Here is a 20,774-nt window from a genome sequence, read left to right as displayed (position 1 = left end):
GCATAACCCAATCACTGACCCATTTAATTTACTCATTCATCCTCAAAGGTAATCTAGCAGAGCTCCAAAGACTTCATCAGTTCTCACTGTAGATTCTCTCTCCCCCACACCCACATTACCTGTCCCGATGAAGAGCAGAATCCATTTTCATTTGGGAGTTTCAAAATGGTTTGAATGCATACTTTGGGTGGTAAAGTCAAAATTGGTTGACTACAATGTGATTGTTTCCTGTATTTATTTGCATCTTTACAGTAGCCGTAGTGGAGAGTAAAGTGGATGAAAACAAAGATCAGTCTGCAAGAATTATCCACCCAAGCAGTAAAGAATTTAAAAAGACGTGGGGATTTCGACAGACAACTATTGCAAAACGTGAGAATGCTGCGGATGCCGAGAACTCTGACACTGCCCTGAGTGAGAACTCTGACCAATTAACCCCCTTACTGCGAAGGAGCAGGCGACAGACTCAGCGATCTGTACGAGTTCAAGAATTTATTTCAGCAGCTCAAAAGCGTTATCGCCGAATGACGGACCTTGAGGATGGTGGTGAATTTGGGTCCATTGCAACTTCTGAGGCAGGGACAGGGTCCGATGGTAGTGTGGAAACAGATGAAAAAGGTGTTCGGCCTCTAGACTTGGCCACAGAACTGGGCTCTGTTGGTATACTTGCAGTAATGAATGAGGTGGCTAACTCTGATGAAGACAGCAGCACCAACAGCGACAGTGATGAACTTACACTGAAGGAGCTCCAGAATCAGCTGAGAAAGCGGCGTGGTCAAGGGCAGCCTGATTCACCACAGAGTACCCAGATAAAGCAGGAAACGTGCTCTGAGGAAAATCAATCCAGAAAGGAATCGAAGTTTCTAGGCACTGCAAAAACTAAGAAGCCAACAATTACTCCTGTAAAGAAAGGCAGTAAAAGTGGCAGTACTCCGAAGGAAAAAGAATCCAAATCACAATCTGGAGTTAAGTCAGAGACAGAAGATGATGAAAGCTCGGTCAGCCAGTCAGACAACGACTATAATGATCCAGATAAATTGTATTGTATATGTAGGCAACCACATCATAACAGGTAGGTGTCGAGATTCAGGAAGCTGCATTCATATGCTTGGCTCCAATTTATGGCAAAACGAACATTGAAACAACAGTCTATTTTATTAAGATGCCTCATTTATTAATGAAATGGTGCTTGCATTTACAAATGACAAATTCTCTCTTTCGTGCTTTCACTTCATGCTTTGTTCATCTAGAAGCTGTCAACCGTGTCGCATTTGAAGCTGGATTGCCATCTTCTGCTGTTGCACCATTTGAAGCATGCAAAATGCATTGTGCGGTGGGGCCTAAATAAAAATGGATATAATTTACCATAATCAAGCAACTTAAAACCTCAAACAAAGTTTTAGCATTACTCTGGAGTAGTCCTTGTTGCCTTCTCTTGAACCCCAAAATATACAGGACGATATTCCCAGTTGCAGAAGTGAGAGGCTGACAATGGGAGAGGGCTGGTCACATCAGTCGTGGGAACGTTGGTGGGGTCTGGGCGTAGTGGAGTGCTGCTGAGATGTGGGAATATTGGGGAAGAGACCCTTGGGTCTGGGAACGAATGAATCAACAAAAACAAATTAAGTATTTAAGTAGGGCTGCTCACGTCCTTGGGGCACCTTAAATCGCTTCACAGCCAAGTGAAGCACTTGAAGTGGAGTCGCTGTTGGAATGTAGGAAAACCAAAATCATAGAAACTTACAGCACAGAAGGAGGCCATTCGAACCGTGGTACCTGTGCCTGTTCTTTAAAAGAGCAATTGTGATTAGTCCCACATCCCCACCTTTTGTCAGTGACCGTGTAAGTTTCTCATGCTGTCCAACTCCTTTTTAAAATTGTTGATGGAATCTTTTACCACCTTTTCACAGAGCATTCCAGATCCTAACAACACTCGAGTGAAATCATTTCTCCTCATCTTCCGTCTAGATCTTTTGCCGATGATTTTAAATCTACAACCTCTGGTTACTGACCCATTCGCCAGAGGGAATAGTTTTTCTCTTTTTCTACTGTCAAAACTTCTCATCTAGATGAGAGAAAACAATTAGAAGCAGACAATTGATTGCAGAAAAGATCATGTTTGACATCGTGAGTGAGTTCTTTGAGATGGTGACAAATATGGTGGATGAGATAAGTGGAGTCTACAGGACTTGAGAGCCTACGACACAATATCTCAGGACATTATTGAAGAAGATTAAGGGATATGGGATTAAGGGAAGGGTAGAAAATTAAATGAAGTGCTGGTTTAAAGGGAGGAAAGAGTTGAGAGCAGTTGTCAGTGGTTTGAACTGGGTAACAGTGTTCACTATTCAGCAACCGCTTGTACATTGACTGTCAATGATTTGGATATAAGGAGTGGTGTCCAAATTTGCAGAGCACACTTAAATAGGAGGCATAACAGAGGACCAAAGGATGCGGCTAACGGATATTGATAAGATAGTGGAATGGGCAAAAAAGTGGCAGATGAAATTCAGTGTGAAGTGAAAAAAATTAGCACTATACTTTGGCGAAAGGCAGTTTTTTTTTCTAATTAATTCATGAGATGTGGGCATCACTGACCAGCATTTATAGCCCATCCCTAATTGCCCTTGAGAAGGTGGTGAGCCAGCGCCTTGAGCCGCTGCGTCCATGTGGTGAAACTACTCCCACAGTGCTGTTATATAGGAGGTTTTTGGATTTTGACCCAGCGACGGTGAAAGAACAGCCGTTACATTTCCAAGTCAAGATGGTGTGTGACTTGGAGGGGAACGGTGGAGGTGATGGTGTTCTCATGCGCCTGGTAGGTGGTAGAGGTCACGGGTTTGCGAGGTGCTGCCGCAGAAGCCTTGGAGAGTTGCTGCAGTGCATCTTGTAGATGGTACACACTGCAGCCACGGTGTACCGCTGGTGGAGGGAGTGAATGTTGAAGGTGGTGGATGGGGTACTGATCAAGCGGGCTGCTTTGTCCTGGATAGTGTCGAGCTTCTTGTGTTGTTGGAGCTGCACTCATCCAGGCAAGTGGAGAGTATTCCATCACACTCCCAACTTGCGCCTTGTAGATGGTGGAAAGGCTTTGGGGAGTCAAGAGGTGAGACACTCGCCGCAGAATACCCAGCCTCTGACCTGCTCTTGTTGCCACAGTATTTATGCGGCTGGTCCAGTTAAGTTTCTGGTCAATGGTAACCCCCAGGATGTTGGTGTTGGATTCAGCGATGGTAATGCCGTTGAATGTCAAGGGTAGGTGCCATAGTATACAGGCAGAAGTGATCAGTTGATAATTGTGTCTGCATGTGCCCGATTGGAACTGGAAAAATACTTATTTAATTCGATGTTGGTTTAAAATAAAAGATCAAATTACTGCAATGTTTACTTTCAGACTGGAAGCTACAAAGGGTTTCACTTCAGCTGAATACAAAAAAACCCTGTTGTAGCAGGTGATTCACTGCTGATAAATCCCTTTTATCTTGATAGTCTAACTTAAGAACATTGGGCTCAATTTTCCCCCATGCCATTTTTTGGCATATTTGAAGAGTTACACCCATTTTTTTGGGGGGCCCAACTATGCCAAAAAAAAGTTGAAAGTTTCCCCGTTTTAACTTGTGAATGTGGCCCCGGCGCACATTGTCCTTAAGCTCTGTGGGTGGAGCCAAGATGTGCGCCAAAAAGATCAGGTTGCCAGGATAACAAGGGACACAATGCGGGCTGAGGCTGGAAGGTGAAACGTACAAGACATTCTGGACAGTTCACAGCAACCTGCACTTGCTCCTTGCAGCTATTTAAGGCGGCAGCTTACCAACTTGAAAATATTGTGCCAAAAGTCTATCCTGTAAACTGAATTGGAAAGGCCCCCCTCTTCTCTTCCCCCGGCAGGTGCCACTCCTAGCCCAAGCCAAAAGGCCCCCACCACCCCCCGGAAGCTGATGCTCCTAGCCCAGACCAAAAGTCGCAAATTAAAGTGAATTTGAGATTAAAGACAAAAAGGAGTTGTTACAGTAATGGAGTTGTACTACAGAACCCGTAAATAAAAGAGGAATCTGTAGACAAATCAAGGGATTAGAGTCGGAATAACAGAGGTTATAATTACCCCCTCTCTCTGCCGCTGCTGTCCCGGCCGTGGAACTGGATCTTCTCCGCTGGTTCTCTTACCTGCGCTAATTTTGTTAACTGCCCAGAAGGTTTTTCAGAACGGGCACGTATGACATCTTAAGAAAAATCGTAGTTGGCCACACGTGCATAAATAGCCAGAATTGGCGCGGGTGCCATGTTACGTCCCCAATGAGGTAAAACAATTGTAGCCAAAAAAAATTGTACCCAAGTGAATTACGTTGGTGCAGAAACATTGGGGAAACTTGGGAGATTTTAATTTACTCCCAAAAAAAGGTGCATGCCAAAAAAAGGTGCAGATAATTGGGAAAATTGAGCACTTAATTTTCCTTTGATGCAGTAGGTATTTATTTCACCAAATTGTATATAAACATTAGTGCATGTATTTTGAAAGTCAGCATTTCCATATCGCTTGAACAAGGAGACCCTGTTGTCTTTGGTGCTGTTATAATTATACCTGTTAATGTGTTTTAATTATTAACTCTGAAAAGAAACCTGTGCAGGTCTTTTTTAATTTGTTCAGTAAACTTTGCTCATTTTAAAGATTTTCTTGAGATTTGCGCAGTTTCACATTTTAGCTAACTTCCCCAAGCATGTCAACGATGCCCCTATAAGCTGCGCTTTGTCCTGTGCCGCCTGTTTCTTTCAATGCAAGATCCCTTCAAATATCTCCGCCTGCGCAGTATTTACAATGTAAAAGCCGGTGAGTGTGGGACCTTTCCATTACTGCGCACTTAGAGGGAGCATTAACATCAACATTTTTTGGAATTTATATTAGTGCTGCTGTTCAAAATTTCCTACATACGGTGGAAAGCATATGCATTATAAATTACAAGTCACGCTAGATATTTGCAGTGTATTTTGTTTGTTTGATGGGTATATTATCCATGGCGAGACTGGTTTCTGATTTATGCAATACTGTGGATGTGTAGCGTGCTGATTCAGAGTTTCTTGGCAGGTTTATGATTTGCTGCGATCGCTGTGAAGAGTGGTTCCACGGCGACTGTGTGGGTATTACAATGGCAAGAGGACGCTTACTGGAACGCAATGGAGAGGACTACATCTGCCCCGATTGTAGTCCCCCTCCAAGCAAAGGCTCAGGAGCCACAGAAATGCGGTCTGGTCAACAGGAAAGCAAACCAATGCTGGCAAACACCGACGACCCAAATACCACAGCAGGAAAGCGTGATGGAAACTCTCCCACTGACCAGGGAATAAAAGGCAGGATTGAGAAAGCAGCCAATCCAAGTGGCAAGAAGAAAATTAAAATATTTAAGCCGGTATGCTGTTTACAATCAGTTTGCAAAACATTTAAATATGTGTAATCAATTCAGTCATATTTTGTTTGGTTATTTGGCATAATACAAATGTTGTGTTTCTCCTCCAGTGAGTGCTGTCAAGTGCATCATCAGTGACGTGTACATCTAGTTTTCCTGCAGTAAATTAGTTAGTTTGTGCATTGTTTGAAATGGACTAGAATTAATCTCCATAAGTAATGTGTTTTGGACCTTTACAGCAAATTAACCTGCTCCTGGGTTTAATAAATTTACGTGACCTAATTAATACAGTTGTGTAAAATAGTTTGCTCCCAACTGCAGTGCTCCTCGCATTACTTTAGGACTTCTACATTCTATTGCAATCAACGGTTTATTTTTACTTTCGAGTTTTCTCCCCTTTGCTTCCTTATTACTGTGATGATCACCCATGGAACTGATTAATGCCGGGATATGGTTCCACACATGCTGGCTACCCTCCAGCACCAAGAGTCCATTCTTCATTTATCCTATCCTCATCCAATACAGTTACTTTCCAGCAGGAGTCACTGGACATATGTCCGGTACAACAACTGCCATTTATATAGCACCTTTTAAAGTAGTAAAACATCCTAAGGTGCTTCACAAGCATTATCCAACAAAATTTGACACTGAATCATTAGGACAGAAAGAGGTAGGTTTTAAGGAGGAAAGAAAGGCGGAGAGGTTTTGGGAGGGAATTCCAGAGCTTGGGGTCCAGGCAGCTGAAGGCACGGCTGCCAATGGTGGAGCGATTAAAATCGGGGATGCACAAGAGGCCAGAATTGGAGGAGTTCAGAGATCTCGGAGGGTTGTAGGGCTGGAGGAGGTTGGAGATAAGGAGGGTCATGGCCATGGAGGGATTTGAAAACAAGGATTCAAATTTTAAAATCGAGGAGTTGCTTAACCGGGAACCAAGAGGTCAGCGAGCACAGGGGCGATGGTGGACGGGACTTGGACTTGGTGCGAGTTGGAATACGGGCAGCAGAGGTTTGGATGACCGTAAGTTTATGGAGGGTGGAAGATGGGGAGGCCATCAGGAGTTCATTGGACTAGTCAACTCTAGATGTAACAAAGGGAACGGATGAGGGTTTCAGCAGGAGATGAGCTGAGGCAAGGCCGGAGTCGGGCAATGTTAGAGGTGGAAATAGGCAGTCTTTGTGATGGCGTGGCTATGTGGTTGGAAGCTCATCTTGGGGTCAAATACAACACCAGCATTGTGAACAGTCTGGTTCAGCCTCAGACAGTTATTAGGAATAGGAACTCTGGCTGATTTTCCTCCCTCCCCCTGTTGTATTTGCATCTAATGCCTATTAAAAAAGAATTTTAAATTACTCAATCTGATCCTTCAAGTTTTAAAATTGTGTTTTGACGATGACAATTATTGCCGTTTCCACAGAACAAGGCACAAAAACCCAACTTTGACTGGTGATCGTTCAATTTTTAGTATCCAGTTAATGGATAAAAACAATATATGTCAGAACTTTGATGCATTATTTTAGGATATTTTTTGAACATTATTTTAAGGGTGGCATGTTGGTTTTTCTCTCATTTGTATCTTGGTTAACTAATTGGGAGTAGGTTGGTCATGGTTGGTGCCAGTTGACTGTGAACATGAAACAGCGGTGAATTGGTTTCATTGTAAATTAACTCCTTATCGAGCCATACGAGTTATTTTTTTGTTAATTTTTAAACTCTTGCGGAGGACACCATCTTTATAGTATTCCATAACTGCATATTTTCAGTGGTTGAATTATGCAGCAATGCATAAATACATTGTATTGATGACTCTTGGTGGCTTGTTTTTATTAGGTAGTGGAAATTCTTGCAGTGCCAAAGTGTATTGGGCCTGGCTGCGCCAACCTGGCCTCTACTGACTCTGTGTACTGCAGCAATGACTGCATCCTCAAGCATGCTGCAGCCACGATGAAATCACTCAGCCAAGCCAAGGATCAGAAGCAAAAGACAAAAGAGAAAGGAAAACTAAAGCCAGAGAAGGCGACTTCATCCAAATCCCCTGCAGAGGTAAAGGGAAACCATTAATATAAAGATAAATTTCTTTGTCCCCACTTGTACATTGTGTCGAATAAAAATTATACATAACTCAAAGGCTGTAAGGGGCTTTTGGAGGAAAGTAATTACTCATGGCTGACTTATTCTGCAGAAAGTATTCTTTGAGCGAACGAGCTGCAGTAGAACTCCATCCCATTTCCGTTGCAGAGTGGATTTCACAGGAAAAGAGCAATGGCTCTGTGTGCGGCTGATTAGAACTTGTGGTTCAAGACTCTTGTGATTCTGTGCACTCAGCTTCCCTTGTGGTCATCGAGTGCAGAATGGACCGGCGCAAAATGGTGGTCTCTGCATAAGGAACATCCAGGGTAGCAGCATTACCTTATTTTGCTTTGCCTCACTGCTACCAGAGTTGGGATGTCAGAGGCAGTATCTAAAAATAAATGGATTATTGGGTAACTCCTGCCTGTGGGCAAATCTCTCGAGTGAAACCTGGTCCCCAGTCCTGAGCTGGCTGCTGTTTATTTTGAGAGTTGATGCATCGGCCATGGGTATTCATCATAAACCAGATGGATGTTTGTGTAATTTCTAACTCTGGGTGTAATGGTTTGTTAAAGCAATGTTGGTTACCGACGCATCTTTAGAAAACTAACTCTTGACCTGAGTTTTGGTCTGAAAACTATGCTGAACCCCAGTACTCGCAGTTGGTATTCGCTAAGTGTGTGTCTCATGAAATGTGTCACTTATCTCTCTTCGCTCCAGGTCTCTTGCACTGACTGGGGTATTAACTCATTCTGTTAAAAGGCGATAGTTAGTGAAGTTATCTTTCCAGTGTCTTCGCCTTTTGCACTTTTGTGACAACACTTCGGGCCCAAGTTTCCACACGCGCCTAGAACGGCGCAATCCTTACCTGGACGCCCGTTTTTCGCGTCACAAAGTGCGCCTAAAAAAATCCTCCGTATTCTCCACCTACCTGCAGGTCCTCTGGCCCTCGGCGCAGCCAGCACGAGCTGTGGGGGGGGGCGGAGCCAGGTCCCTGCGCTGAAAACAGTGCCGGGACCTCTGCACATGCGCGCTACAGTGGGCACGCAAGTGCAGTAGCTCCAGGCGCCCGAAACATGCAGCCCCTAGCACTGGCCCAATGGCCTCACTGGGGCTGCGTAAATAAGGCTCCTCCCGCGGCCAGCCCCCCCCGACCCGACACCCGCTCCCCGCCCGCCCCTGCCTCCGGACCCAAAACCCCCTCCCCGGACTGGACCCGACCCGACCCGCGCTCCTGCTTCCGCTCCGCCCCCCGACTGGACCCGACCCGCCGCCCCCCCCGGACTGGGCCCGATCCTGCTCCTCCCCCCCCCCCCCCCCCCCCCCCGACTGGATCTGACCTGACCTCCCCCTCCCCGACCTGACCTCTTCCTCCCCCCTCCCTCCCTTTTCCCCCCTCTTCCCCTCCCCCCGACCCGACGCCACCTACCTGTAAATCTGGTCCCGAAAGGCCTGCCTGAAGCACTTTCACACAGGTAGGAAGATGGTTTATTTAATCTTTTCTTTGCTTATAAATGTTTATTCAGGTTGGATTTATTTGTATAATATTTGTATTAGTATAAATAAGGATTTATTATAGAATTTAATGACTTCCCTTCCCCCCCCCCCCCCACCTCGTTCTGGACGCCTAATTTGTAACCTGCGCCTGATTTAATGTGTAGAACAGGTTTTTTCAGTTCTACAAAAATCTTCACTTGCTCCATTCTAAGTTAGTCTGGAGTACGTTTTCACTGTGGAAACTTTGAAATCAGGCGTCAGTGGCCGGACACGCCCCCTTTTGAAGAAAAAATTCTGTTCCAAAGTGGAACTGTTTTACCTGACTAGAACTGCAGAAAAAAAAATGTGGAGAATTGCGATTTCTAAGAAAATCAGGCGCAAATCATGTGGAAACTTGGGCCCCTCATTTTATATGCAGTTTTGTTTTCTTCACGTATTTTTTAAAAATGTTGCAGTAAATACTCGAGAGTCACTGACTTTCCCGTTTGAAACGTTCTTATCAATGTTTGACATTGTCATGTGGGGATTCACCGTTTTAGGTTTATAGGAGCAAAATGTGGTAAAACAACAGCGGATTTTAGAGTACATAGAAAAACCTAAATTGAGAGAAATTGCAATCTGTACAGTATTTGCGCGCACACAATCATAGAATAGAAAAGCACAGGAGGAGGCCATTCGTACATCGAGTCTGCGCTGGCTCTTTTGAAGAGCAGTCCAGTTAGTCTCACTCCCTGCTCTTTCCCCATAAGCTTACAATATTTTCTCCAAGTATTTATCCAATTCCCTTTTGAAGGCTACTATTGAATCTGTATCCACCACTCGAAGAGGCAATGCATTCCAAATCCTAACCACTCCTTGCATAAAAAGTTTTTCCTCAACCAGCATCACTCAGACTATCTGGTCATTAATGCATTGATGTTTGTGCAAGCTTGCTGTGCAAATTGCATTTCCTACATTACAACAATGAGTACACTTCAAATGTACTTTGACTGTAAAGCGCTTGGGATGTCCTGAGTCGTGAAAGGCACTATAGAACTGCAAGTCTGTCTTTTTAACAATCTTTTTCTTTGAATTCTGTGTTGTGTCTACATAACCTTTCCATTTTTGATCTTCAGTTTACTTTTGTTGTGCCAATTCTTACAATGATGCCCCTGAATAAGAAAACAATATTCCTCACAGCACCTCATCGTTGAAAGAATCATAGAAATTCACAGCACGGAAGGAGACCATTTAGCCCATTGTATCCATGCCGGCCGACAAAGAGCAATCCAGTCTCTTGGTCCGTAACCTTGTAGCTTACGGCACTTCAAGTGCATATGCAAGTACTTTTTAAATGCTATGGGCGTTTCTGCCTCTACCATCTTTTCAGACAGTGAGTTCCAGACCCCCACCACCCTCTGGGTGAAAAAGTTCCCCTCAAATCCACTCTAAACCTCCATAGTTTAAATCTATGTCCCCTGGTTATTGACCCCCTTTCTAAGGGGAATAGGTCTTTCCTATCCACTCTATTTAGGTCCCTCATAATTTTATACACACCAATTAAGTCTCCCCTCAGCCTCCTATATTCCAATAAAACAATCCCAGCCTATCCAATCTTTCTTCAAAGCTAAAATTCTCCAGTCCACACACCATCCTCGTAAATCTCCTCTGTACCCTCTCGAGTGCAATCACACCAGAACCGCACGCAGTACTCTAACTGTGACCTAACTAGTGTGTTATACAGTTCAACCATAACCTTCCTACTCTTGTATTCTGTGCCTCGGCTAATAAAGGCAAATATCCTGTATGTCTTCTTAACCACCTTAGCTACCTTCAGGGGTCTGTGGACATCCACTCCAAGGTCCCTCTCTTCCTCCATTTCTCGGTGTCCTACCACTTATTGTGTTTTCCCTTGTTAGCCCCCTTCACTTTTCCAGATTGAATTTCATTTGCCACTTTTCTGCCCACCGAGCCCGTCCATTGATATCGGCGCCCCAAGATGTTCCCCCGGGACCGCAGCAACTTTTCAGCCCCCCCCCCCTCCCCCCAGGGGCGCGGGCCCTCAATAAGCTGCTAACAGCCCCTAAGCGTGGAGGCCCCGACCTGCGTGAGAACACTAGAGGCAGATCGGGGCCATAAAAGGAGCGGAGGTGCTGCGGCCCGGGAGCAGCGCGAGCTGGTACAGGAGGCCGACGGCAGCGAAGAGTGATGTCATCAAGGTCTAGTTCGGTGATTGGAGCGTGGGCAGGTATGCAGGAGCGGCGAGAGACCGTGGAGGGATGTGATCGGGGGCCCAGGAGAGGCGTGAGTTCAGGGGCCCAGGGGCAGCACAGGCCAGCCCACACTGCGATACGTGTACGCACTTAGTCCGTGCAGCCTCAGTTGTCTTGGATAACCCTTGCGACTGGACCAAGACCTAGATCTGTCAAGCCCGAGTGGTGGCTGATATGCAACGGCCACCCCACGTTAGAAAAACCCACGCACGGGCATCTTCCATCCTTCAGGATGTAGTTCAGGACCTGGAATATTAGGTCCTTCATTGAAACACCTGTGAACTCATTCTTTTTTGGCGTGGAAGCAAGTCACCCTTGTTTTGAGGGACTGCTGATGATGATATCTTTCTACAGTCTACAGCTTTCTTCTTCATCAGCTACACTACCAATTTTTGTATCATCTGCGAACTTCTTAATCATACTCCCTACATTCAAGTCCAAATCATTGCTGTATACCACAATAAGCAAGGGACCTCGTACTGAGCCCTGCGGAACCTCACTGGAAACAGCCTTCCAGTCACACACAATACCCATTGGCCATTGACCCTTTGCTTCCTGCCTCTGAGCCAATTTTGGATCCAACTTGCCACTTTGCCCAAAAAACCATATAGACTACATCAAATGCACTACCCTCATTGATCCTCCTTATTACCTCCTCAAAAAATTAAATTAATTTAGTCAGACACGACCTTCCCTTAACAAATCTTTGCTGACTGTCCTTGGTTAATCTGTGTCTTTCTAAATGAAGATTTATCCTGTCCCTCAGAATTTTTTGCAATAATTTTCCCACCACCGAGGTTAGGCTGACTGGCCTGCAATTACTCGGTCTATCCCTTTTCTCCCTTTTTAAACAATGTACTTAGTAAGTCTTAAAGTACTGGACATGATCTGTTTACCTTCATGTGCACATTTAAAAACTACTCCTCCTCCAACAACAACAACAACTACTTTTATTTATATAGCGTCTTTAATGTAGTAAAACGTCAAACAACTCACTGGCTTAAATATTGCGAGTCGGGCATCATGATGCAAAGAGGAAGGCTGAGCAATTAAAGAACTTACATTTGTATAGTGCCTTTCACGACCTCAGGATGTCCCAAAGCGCTTTACAGCCAATGATGTATTTTTGAAATGTAGTCATTGTTGTAATGTAGGAAACGTGGCAGCCAGTTTACACTCAGCAAGCTCCCACAAACAACGTGATAATGACCAGGTAATCTGTATTAGTGATGTTGATTGAGGGATAAATATTGGCCACGATACCGGAGATTAGCACCAAAGTTTGTGCTAAAAATTCTTCGTACAGATAGCTGACTTGTCAAATACAGCTCTGCCTGTATCATATTTCTATCAAACGCTGCATTCTACATTAGCGACACTTGTGGATGGATAAATGCTGGCCTTTGTTTTTAAGAAGCACCTGAATCACTTAACTATTCAACCTCATCTCCAAAAATGCATACGGTGCTTCTGTAATGAAATGACAGATTCTGCTTAGAAGACCGAGTCAATCCTACAATCAACTTTTTTGGGGTATGCAAATGTTGAATGCTCAAGTATTGTCTGTGGAAACTGCTATTATTGGGATCCACTGGATAAAAGAAATAAATAAAGTTGATAAAATGAATTGGAAATGGTGGAAGTACAAAGCAGGTCAGTCAGCATCTGCAAAGAGAACATAGAAAATAGGTGCAGGAGTAGGCCATGCGGCGCTTTGAGCCTGCACCACCATTCAGTATGATCATGGCTGACCATGCAACTTCAGTGCCCCACTCCTGCTTTCTCTCCATACCCCTTGATCCCTTTAGCCGTAAGGGCCACATCTAACTCCCTTTTGAATATATCTAACAAACTGGACTCTAACTTTCTGAGGTAGAGAAATTCCACAGGTTCACAATTCTCTGACTGAAGAAGTTTCTCCTCATCTCGGTCCTAAATGGCTTACCCCTTATCCTTAGACTATGACCCCTGGTTCTGGACTTCCCCAACATCAGGAACATTCTTCCTGCATCTAACCTGTCCAATCCTGTTAGAATTTTATATGTTTCTGAGATCTCCTCTCATTCTTCTAAATTCCAGTGAATATAAGCCTAGTTGATCCAGTCTTTTTTCATATGTCAGTCTTGCCATCCCGGGAATCAGTCTGGTGAACCTTCGCTGCATTCCCTCAATAGCAAGAATGTCCTTCCTCAGATTAGGAGACCAAAACTGTACACACTATTCAATGTGTGGCCTCACCAAGGTAGACCTTCCTGCTCCCATACTCAAATCCTCTCGCTATGAAGGCCAACATGCCATTTGCCGCCTTCACCGCCTGCTGTACCTGCATGCCAACTTTCAGTGACTGATGTACATTGACACCCAGGTTTCGTTGCACCTCCCCTTTTCCTAATCTGTCACCATTCAGATAATATTCTGCCTTCCTGCTTTTGCCACCAAAGTGGATAACCTCACATTTATCCACATTATACTGCATCTGCCATGCATTTGCCCACTCACCTAACCTGTCCAAGTCACCCTGCAGCCTCTTAGCATCCTCCTCACAGCTCACATGCCACCCAGCTTAGTGTCATCTGCAAACTTGAGATATTGCATTCAATTCCTTCGTCTAAATCATTAATGTATATTGTAAATAGCTGGGGTCCCAGCACTGAACCTTGCGGTACCCTATAGTCACTGCCTGCCATTCTGAAAAGGACCCATTTATTTCTACTCTTTGCTTCCGTCTGCCACCCAGTTCTCTCTCAATACATTACCCCCAATGCCAAGTGCTTTAATTTTACACACTAATCTCTTGTGTTGGACCTTATCAAAGGCCTTTTGAAAGTCCAAAAACACCACATCCACTGGTTCTCCCTTGTCCACTCTACCAGTTACATCCTCAAAAAATTCTAGAAGATTTCTCGAGCATGATTTCCCTTTCATAAATCCATGCTGACTTGGACCGATCCTGTCACTGCTTTCCAAATGCGCGGCTGTTACATCTTTAATAATTGATTCCAACATTTTCCCCACTACCGATGTCAGGCTAATTCCCTGTTTTCTCTCCCTCTTTTAAAAAATGGGGTTACATTAACTACCCTCCAATCCATAGGAACTGATCCAGAGTCTATAGAATGTTGAAAAATGACCAATGCATCCACTATTTCTCAGGTCACTTCCTTAAGTACTCTGGGATGCAGACTATCAGGCCCCGGGGGATTTATCGGCCTTCAATCCCATCAATTTCCCTGACACAATTTCCTGATTAATAAGGATTTCCTTCAGTTCCTCCTTCTCACTCGACCCTCGGTCCCCTAGTATTTCCGGAAGGTAATTTGTGTCTTCCTTGGTCAATTGGTCTGCCATTTCTTTGTTCCCCATTATAAATTCACCTGATTCTGACTGCAAGGGACCTGCATTTGTCTTCACTAATCTTTTTCTCTTCACATATCTATAGAAGCTTTTGCAGTCAGTTTTTATGTTCCCTGCAAGCTTCCTCTCATACTGTATTTTCCCCCTCCTAATTAAACCCTTTTTCCTCCTCTACTGAATTCTAAATTTCTCCCAGTCCTCGGGTTTGCTGCTTTTTCTGGCCAATTTATTTGCCTCTTCCTTGGATTTAACACTATCCCTAATTTCCCTTGTTAGCCACGGTTGAGCCACCTTCCCCATTTTATTTTTACTCCAGACAAGGATGTACAATTGTTGAAGTTCATCCATGTGATCTTTAAATGTCTGCCATTGCCTATCCACCGTCAACCCTTTAAGTATCATTCGCCAGTCTATCCTAGCCAATTCACGTCTCATACCATCAAAGTTACCTTTCTTTAAGTTCAGGACCCTAGTCTCTGAATTAACTGTGTCACTCTCCATCGTAATGAAGAATTCTACCATATTATGGTCACTCTTCCCCAAGGGGCCTCGCACAACAAGATTACTAATTAATCCCCTCTCGTTGCACAACACAGTCTAGGATGGCCAGCTCTCTAGTTGGTTCTTCGACATATTGGTCTAGAAAACCATCCCTTATACACTTCAGGAAATCCTTCTCCACTGTATTGCTACCAGTTTGGTTAACCCAATCTATATGTAGATTAATGTCACCCATGATAACTGCTGTATCTTTATTGCACACATCCCTAATTTCCTGTTTGATGCCATCCCTAAACTCACTACTACTGTTTGGTGGTCTGTACACAACTCCCACTAGCGTTTACTGCCCTTTGCTGTTCTGCTGCTCTACCCATACAGATTCCACATCATCCAAGCTAATGTCCTTCCTTACTATTGCCTTAATCTCTCCTTTAGCCAGCAGCGCTACCCCACCTCATTTTCCTTTCTGTCTATCCTTCCTGAATGTTGAATACTCCTGGACGTTGAGTTCCCAGCCTTGGTCACCCTGGAGCCATGTCGCCGTGATGCCAATTACATCATATCCGCTAACAGCTATCTGCGCAGTTAATTCATCCACCTTATTACGAATGCTCCTCGCATTGAGACAGAGCCTTCAGGCTTGTCTTTTTAACACTGTCATTTTAGAATTATGTTGTAATGTGGCCCTTTTTGATTTTTGCCCTTGATTTCTCTACCCTTCACTTTTCCTTATCTCCTTTCTACCTTTTGCTTCTGCCCCCATTCTACTACTCTCTCTCTCTCTCCCTGCATAGATTCCCATCCCCCTGCCATATTAGTTTAACCCCTCCCCAACAGCACTAGCAAACATTCCCCCTAGGACATTGGTTCCGATCCTGCCCAGGTGCAGACCGTCCGGTTTGTACTGGTCCCACCTCCCCCAGAACCTGTTCCAATGTCCCAGGAATTTGAATCCCTCCCTCTTGCACCATTCCTCAAGCCACGTATTCACCTTAACTAACCTGCTATTTCTACTCTGACTAGCATGTGGCAGTGGTAGCAATCCTGAGGTTACTACCTTTGAGGTTCTACTTTTTAATTTAACTCCCAGCTCCCTAAATTCAACTTGTAGGACTTCATCCCATTTTTTACCGATATCGTTGGTACCTATATGCACCACGACAACTGGCTGTTTACCCTCCCCCTATAGAGTGCCCTGCAGCTGCTCCGAGACATCCTTGACCCTTGCAGCAGCGAGGCAACATACCATCCTGGAGTCTCTTGTCGCTGCAGAAACGCCTATCTATTCCCCTTACAATAGAATCCCCTACCACTATAGCTCTCCCACTCTTTTTCCTGCCCTCCTGTGCAGCAGAGCCACCCATGGTGCCATGAACTTGGCTGCTACTGCCTTCCCCTGATGAGTCATCTCACCCAACAGCACCCAAAACGGTATGTCTGTTTTGGAGGGAGATGACCGCAGGGGACCCCTGCACTACCTTCCTTCCCCTGCTCTTCCTGCTGGTCACCAATTCCCTATCTGCCTGTGTAACCTTTACCTGCGGTGTGACCAACTCACTAAACGCGCTATTCACAACATCCTCAGTATCGCGGCTGCTCCTGAGTGAATCCATGCGCAGCTCCAGTGTCGCAATGCGGTCTGTCAGGAGCTGCAGCTGGACACATTTCCTGCACACATAGCAGTCAGCCCACATAGCACAGGAGGAGCATGACACGGGTCTGGGCTCTCCTGCCATGACTTAACCCTTAAATTAACTTAATTTGTCAACATTTAACAGTTAACATTTCAGTTATAGCCACTATGTCAGACATTTCCATATGGTTTGTAAAGAAAAAGGGGGAGTGGAGAGACCGATACGTGAATCATAGAGTTCATGGGTTAATTGACTTTCAAACTGCTTAATAGGCTATTGGATGATATAAAAGACCATCAGTGAGATAGAAGAGACCCACACATACTGCGCAAATAATCAACAATAGAGAAAGGGAAGCTGAAACTAAATTACAAGTGAAACATCTTTTGTGGATCTGTCAGTTGCAAAATGAGAAGAAAATGGATCCACACCACAGGCTCTTGCCAGCGCAATGTAGAAACCCATGTTAAATAGGTTGGCAATATTAAGCCTGGATGGCAGCAAAAAACTTTACCTTTTAGTTAGCCAACTTGGTTAAACATTGGATCGGTCTCTAAAGCTTAATGGAGCCTGTTATTTTTATTTTTGTGCCCTGGCGATGCCTATTTCCTGTTTACAGAAGAGTGAAGTCCATTTATACTGGATATTTGCAGCCTTTGTACTTTACTTGTACTTCTGGGGTATCCCCAGAACTTGAACAACATGCTCCTGCCCAAAGTAGCCATAACGTCAAAACACTTGGGAGAAATGAAAAAGTTCAGAGATGTAATGACCGTAATATTTATTGATAAAACTAGAGAGGCAAGAAAAATGAGGTTGGAGGTGCCAGAGATTGTCTTGGTGAGACCACACCTGGAATACTGTGCATAGTTTTGGTTTCCTTATCTAAGGAAGGATGTACTTGCCTTGGAGGCGATGCAACAAAGGTTCACTAAATTGATTCATGGGATGAGAGGGCTGCCCGACGATGTGAGATTGTGTGGAACGGGCCTATACTCTCGAGTTTAGAAGAATGAGAGATGATCTAATTGAAACGTACACGATTCTGAAGGGGATTGACAGGGTAGAGCCAGTGTGGAACAGCTGAACTGCTGTTCCACCGCCTGCAAGTGATCCTTGGAGGACTTACTCAGCCTTCTGCAACAAGTGATCTTTGAGGGTTTATTTTCTGCAGACAGTGAAGCTTTGACAGTTCAGTTATCATTTAAATTTCGGATGGGGCTAGCCAAATACAGTCCCCACCACTTACACTGCAGGACAGCCGCCTATATCGAGCAAATGGTGCTAAACATTTGTCATTTCCATTGGAAAGGTGCTGCTTGAAACGTATTGAAGTGCGCCAGCTGTTCCGGGAAAACTTTGTCATGCCGCTTTCTGTTCTTGCTTTGACATTTAGTTTTTCTCCCGTTCGGTTGTATAAAAGGTTGCTTCCGTGCAGTCAGATCCAGCTGTAGCTCCAAAGTAGATGTTTAATGGCACTAAGTTGCACGATTAAAGTCAGGAAAGGGGTAGTTGCTGACGTAGGCCTGTATCAAGAAACGGGCATCATTAGTCAAGTGGCTACCTCCTGTCTTCCCACTACTTGTTACGTCCACCACGTATAGCGGGCAAAGCGCGTTCGCACCCACGCACTGTTGGGAAAATTATGGGATTGGGCTTAGCAGTCGTGGAATTGTACTTCATTGAGGTATAGGAAGTATATTCAAGCTTGATAGCTTCAAGTTCCTTGACTTAGTTATTCAACCTGTGCAAAAGGAAAATAATACAATCTATTTTATTAAATGAATATGTAAAGCCACGTTAAATGAATAATTGTATGACCAGAGAGTGTATATATGACTGTTACATTGTCATGTTATATTGTTACAGGTGAGTTCGAAACCTCCAACAGCAGGTCCTCGCAAAACTGAAGAATTAAATACGAAGCAAGTGGCAACCAAGAAATTGGTAGTATTGGTACACAAAAGCCCTATGCTACTACAGAAGGAAACTGTATCGAGCAGTATTGCAGGGACTTGGACGATTGATCATAATTACAACGCTGTAAAACCAGAAAAGAATGTGATAACAGCTTCAGTTATTTACAAATCGTGTATGTATCATAGAGTAATTTTCAACATTCATTTTATTTTCCCTTTATCTTTATTCTACCGTACAAAAGACAAACTCAGTCTAGCTAGACATTGAAGAGTTGGTCATTTTTGAGTGACCTTTGTGCACTCATTAGTTCTTAGTGTGGACTCATCTCTCCATTTTATACTTAATCCCCTCCTTTCTGCCCCCAGCCCAAACATTTCTCATCGTCAGAAATTCCTGCAGGAGCACACACTATTCCTGATCAAAAGACCAAGTAGCGAATCTGCTTACAGCCCTCTGTCAAAGTGTGCTCCCCCATCAGCTGACAGCAGGAGTTGTATGAGAACAGTATGGTTTAACATATCCTCCAATTTTCCCTTCCTTGTCTTTAGAGGAAGCAACATGCCTGTAGTTAGTGTCTTCTCTGAGAGATCCTTAGAGGTCTGAATAGAGCTTTGTACGTGTGGAATCACGTGTAAGCTTGCATCCTATTTCTTGTGTTTTGGTGAACCAGCACACTGTCCCATTGGATCGTCGTGCGTTCATCCACTGAGGTTTCAGCACCTTCATTAATTGCCTTTCGGACAGGACCAGACAGGTTTGTAATGAGAGTTCTAGTGTATAATACATTTCTCAAATTTTAATAACTTTGCTCAATGATTGGGTCTTCAGTAGCTTTTCCTTTGTGGTAATGTGTTAATTGCACTGAATTAATATTAATTGTTGAATACTGTGAATGAACAGAGCACAGCTTCTCATAGTACAAGTACAGAGTAAGTTCTTTGCACAGCTTTACAGAATGACGAGAGGAAACCCATTTTTAGTTACTGTGGTTTAAGATTTATTAAAAGAGGAAGCAACCGACCAACAGGTTAGTATGAAGCACTCAAATACACTCGGCCAAAGTAGATACGAGTTACACCAAGTAAGAGTGAATCTCAAGTCTTGTTTAGTGAAGTGATAATTATGGTTTTTACATCAAAATCATTTATACAAGTGAAAGCAATGTTACAAATGTTAACAGGGAACGATAAATATTTAGTAAGATTTTGAAAGGCATCATAGGTTCTTCTAAGCACCAATCTTGATCTGACTGCTAGAAACAATTATAACTGGCGGCAGGAGAGCATCCCAGGTGAGCAAGGTACTGATTCTCCATGCTCTCCTGATGTGGAATAGTCTGGCCTTTGCTGGACTGATGGAACAATTGTGAATGGTATGACATGGTAACTGTGGGGAAAACCGGCTTCCTGGCTCTTTGACTTGATAATTCAAGTAACAGTAACATGCCACTCAATATTGTAGTACATTTTGAAATGTTTCACATTCTGCTAATTCTTAAGGCCATTTTAATCTTTGGTGCACATCTATTTAGTATATCCCATTCAATTCAGTTCTTTGAAGCCAGGCTATGTAAGTAATAAAAAAAGCAATCTCTAAGCCTGCTTTGTAAAGTTGGGGTGTGTCTGTTGCATTGCACATGGACTCCAGACCCACAGCAATGTGGTTGACTCTTAACTGCCCTCTGAAATGGCCTAGCCAGCCAACCAGTTGTAACAAACTGCTACGACACGGTCAGGACTGTGGGAGTACCTTCACCACACAGACTGCAGCGTTCAATGAGGCCACTCAGAACCGCCTTCTCAAAGGCAATGAGGGATGGGCATTAAATGCTGGCCTTGCCAGCACTGCCCACATCCCATGAACAAATGTTAAAAAATAGTTACTAAAAAGTGTAGACGTTGGGTGAAGCGGGATTAGAGGTCGGAGGATACTCGATCCAGAGTGTGCGGAGGTAATGTCGTCTTCCATTTCAAAGTGTACATTCTGTCTTTATTTTAAATATTTTTACTGCAACTGTGTTTTGATGTAAGCTGCCTACCTAAACCGTCACACTGTTATTACAGCCGCCCTCCCCCGAAAACCTCCGGGCCACCAGTGGTGGTGCAGCAATGTATCCACAGTTGTGAGGGGCAGTGGGTGTATAATTACAGCAT

At 44.1% G+C, this 20,774-nt stretch overlaps 1 protein-coding gene across 16 annotated transcripts in view; it reads left to right on the top strand.

The window, feature by feature from the left end:
• Nucleotides 1-20,774, top strand: part of LOC139277660 (death-inducer obliterator 1-like) — a 177,718-nt gene that overhangs the window by 90,087 nt on the left and 66,857 nt on the right. For 15 of the 16 annotated variants that reach the window (XM_070896433.1, XM_070896428.1, XM_070896434.1 and 12 more), the window contains 4 exons: nucleotides 253-1,069; nucleotides 5,078-5,399; nucleotides 7,224-7,436; nucleotides 18,571-18,793. In XM_070896433.1, coding sequence (XP_070752534.1) covers nucleotides 253-1,069; nucleotides 5,078-5,399; nucleotides 7,224-7,436; nucleotides 18,571-18,793 — 1,575 coding nt within the window. The remainder of the gene's footprint in view (nucleotides 1-252; nucleotides 1,070-5,077; nucleotides 5,400-7,223; nucleotides 7,437-18,570; nucleotides 18,794-20,774) is intronic. The other variant, XM_070896439.1, reaches the window with a different exon arrangement.

This window comes from Pristiophorus japonicus, chromosome 12 (assembly GCF_044704955.1).
Source record: "Pristiophorus japonicus isolate sPriJap1 chromosome 12, sPriJap1.hap1, whole genome shotgun sequence".
Taxonomy (NCBI): domain Eukaryota; kingdom Metazoa; phylum Chordata; class Chondrichthyes; family Pristiophoridae; genus Pristiophorus; species Pristiophorus japonicus.
Note: the sequence above shows the minus strand (reverse complement) of the source record. Positions and strands in the feature narration are given on the sequence as shown.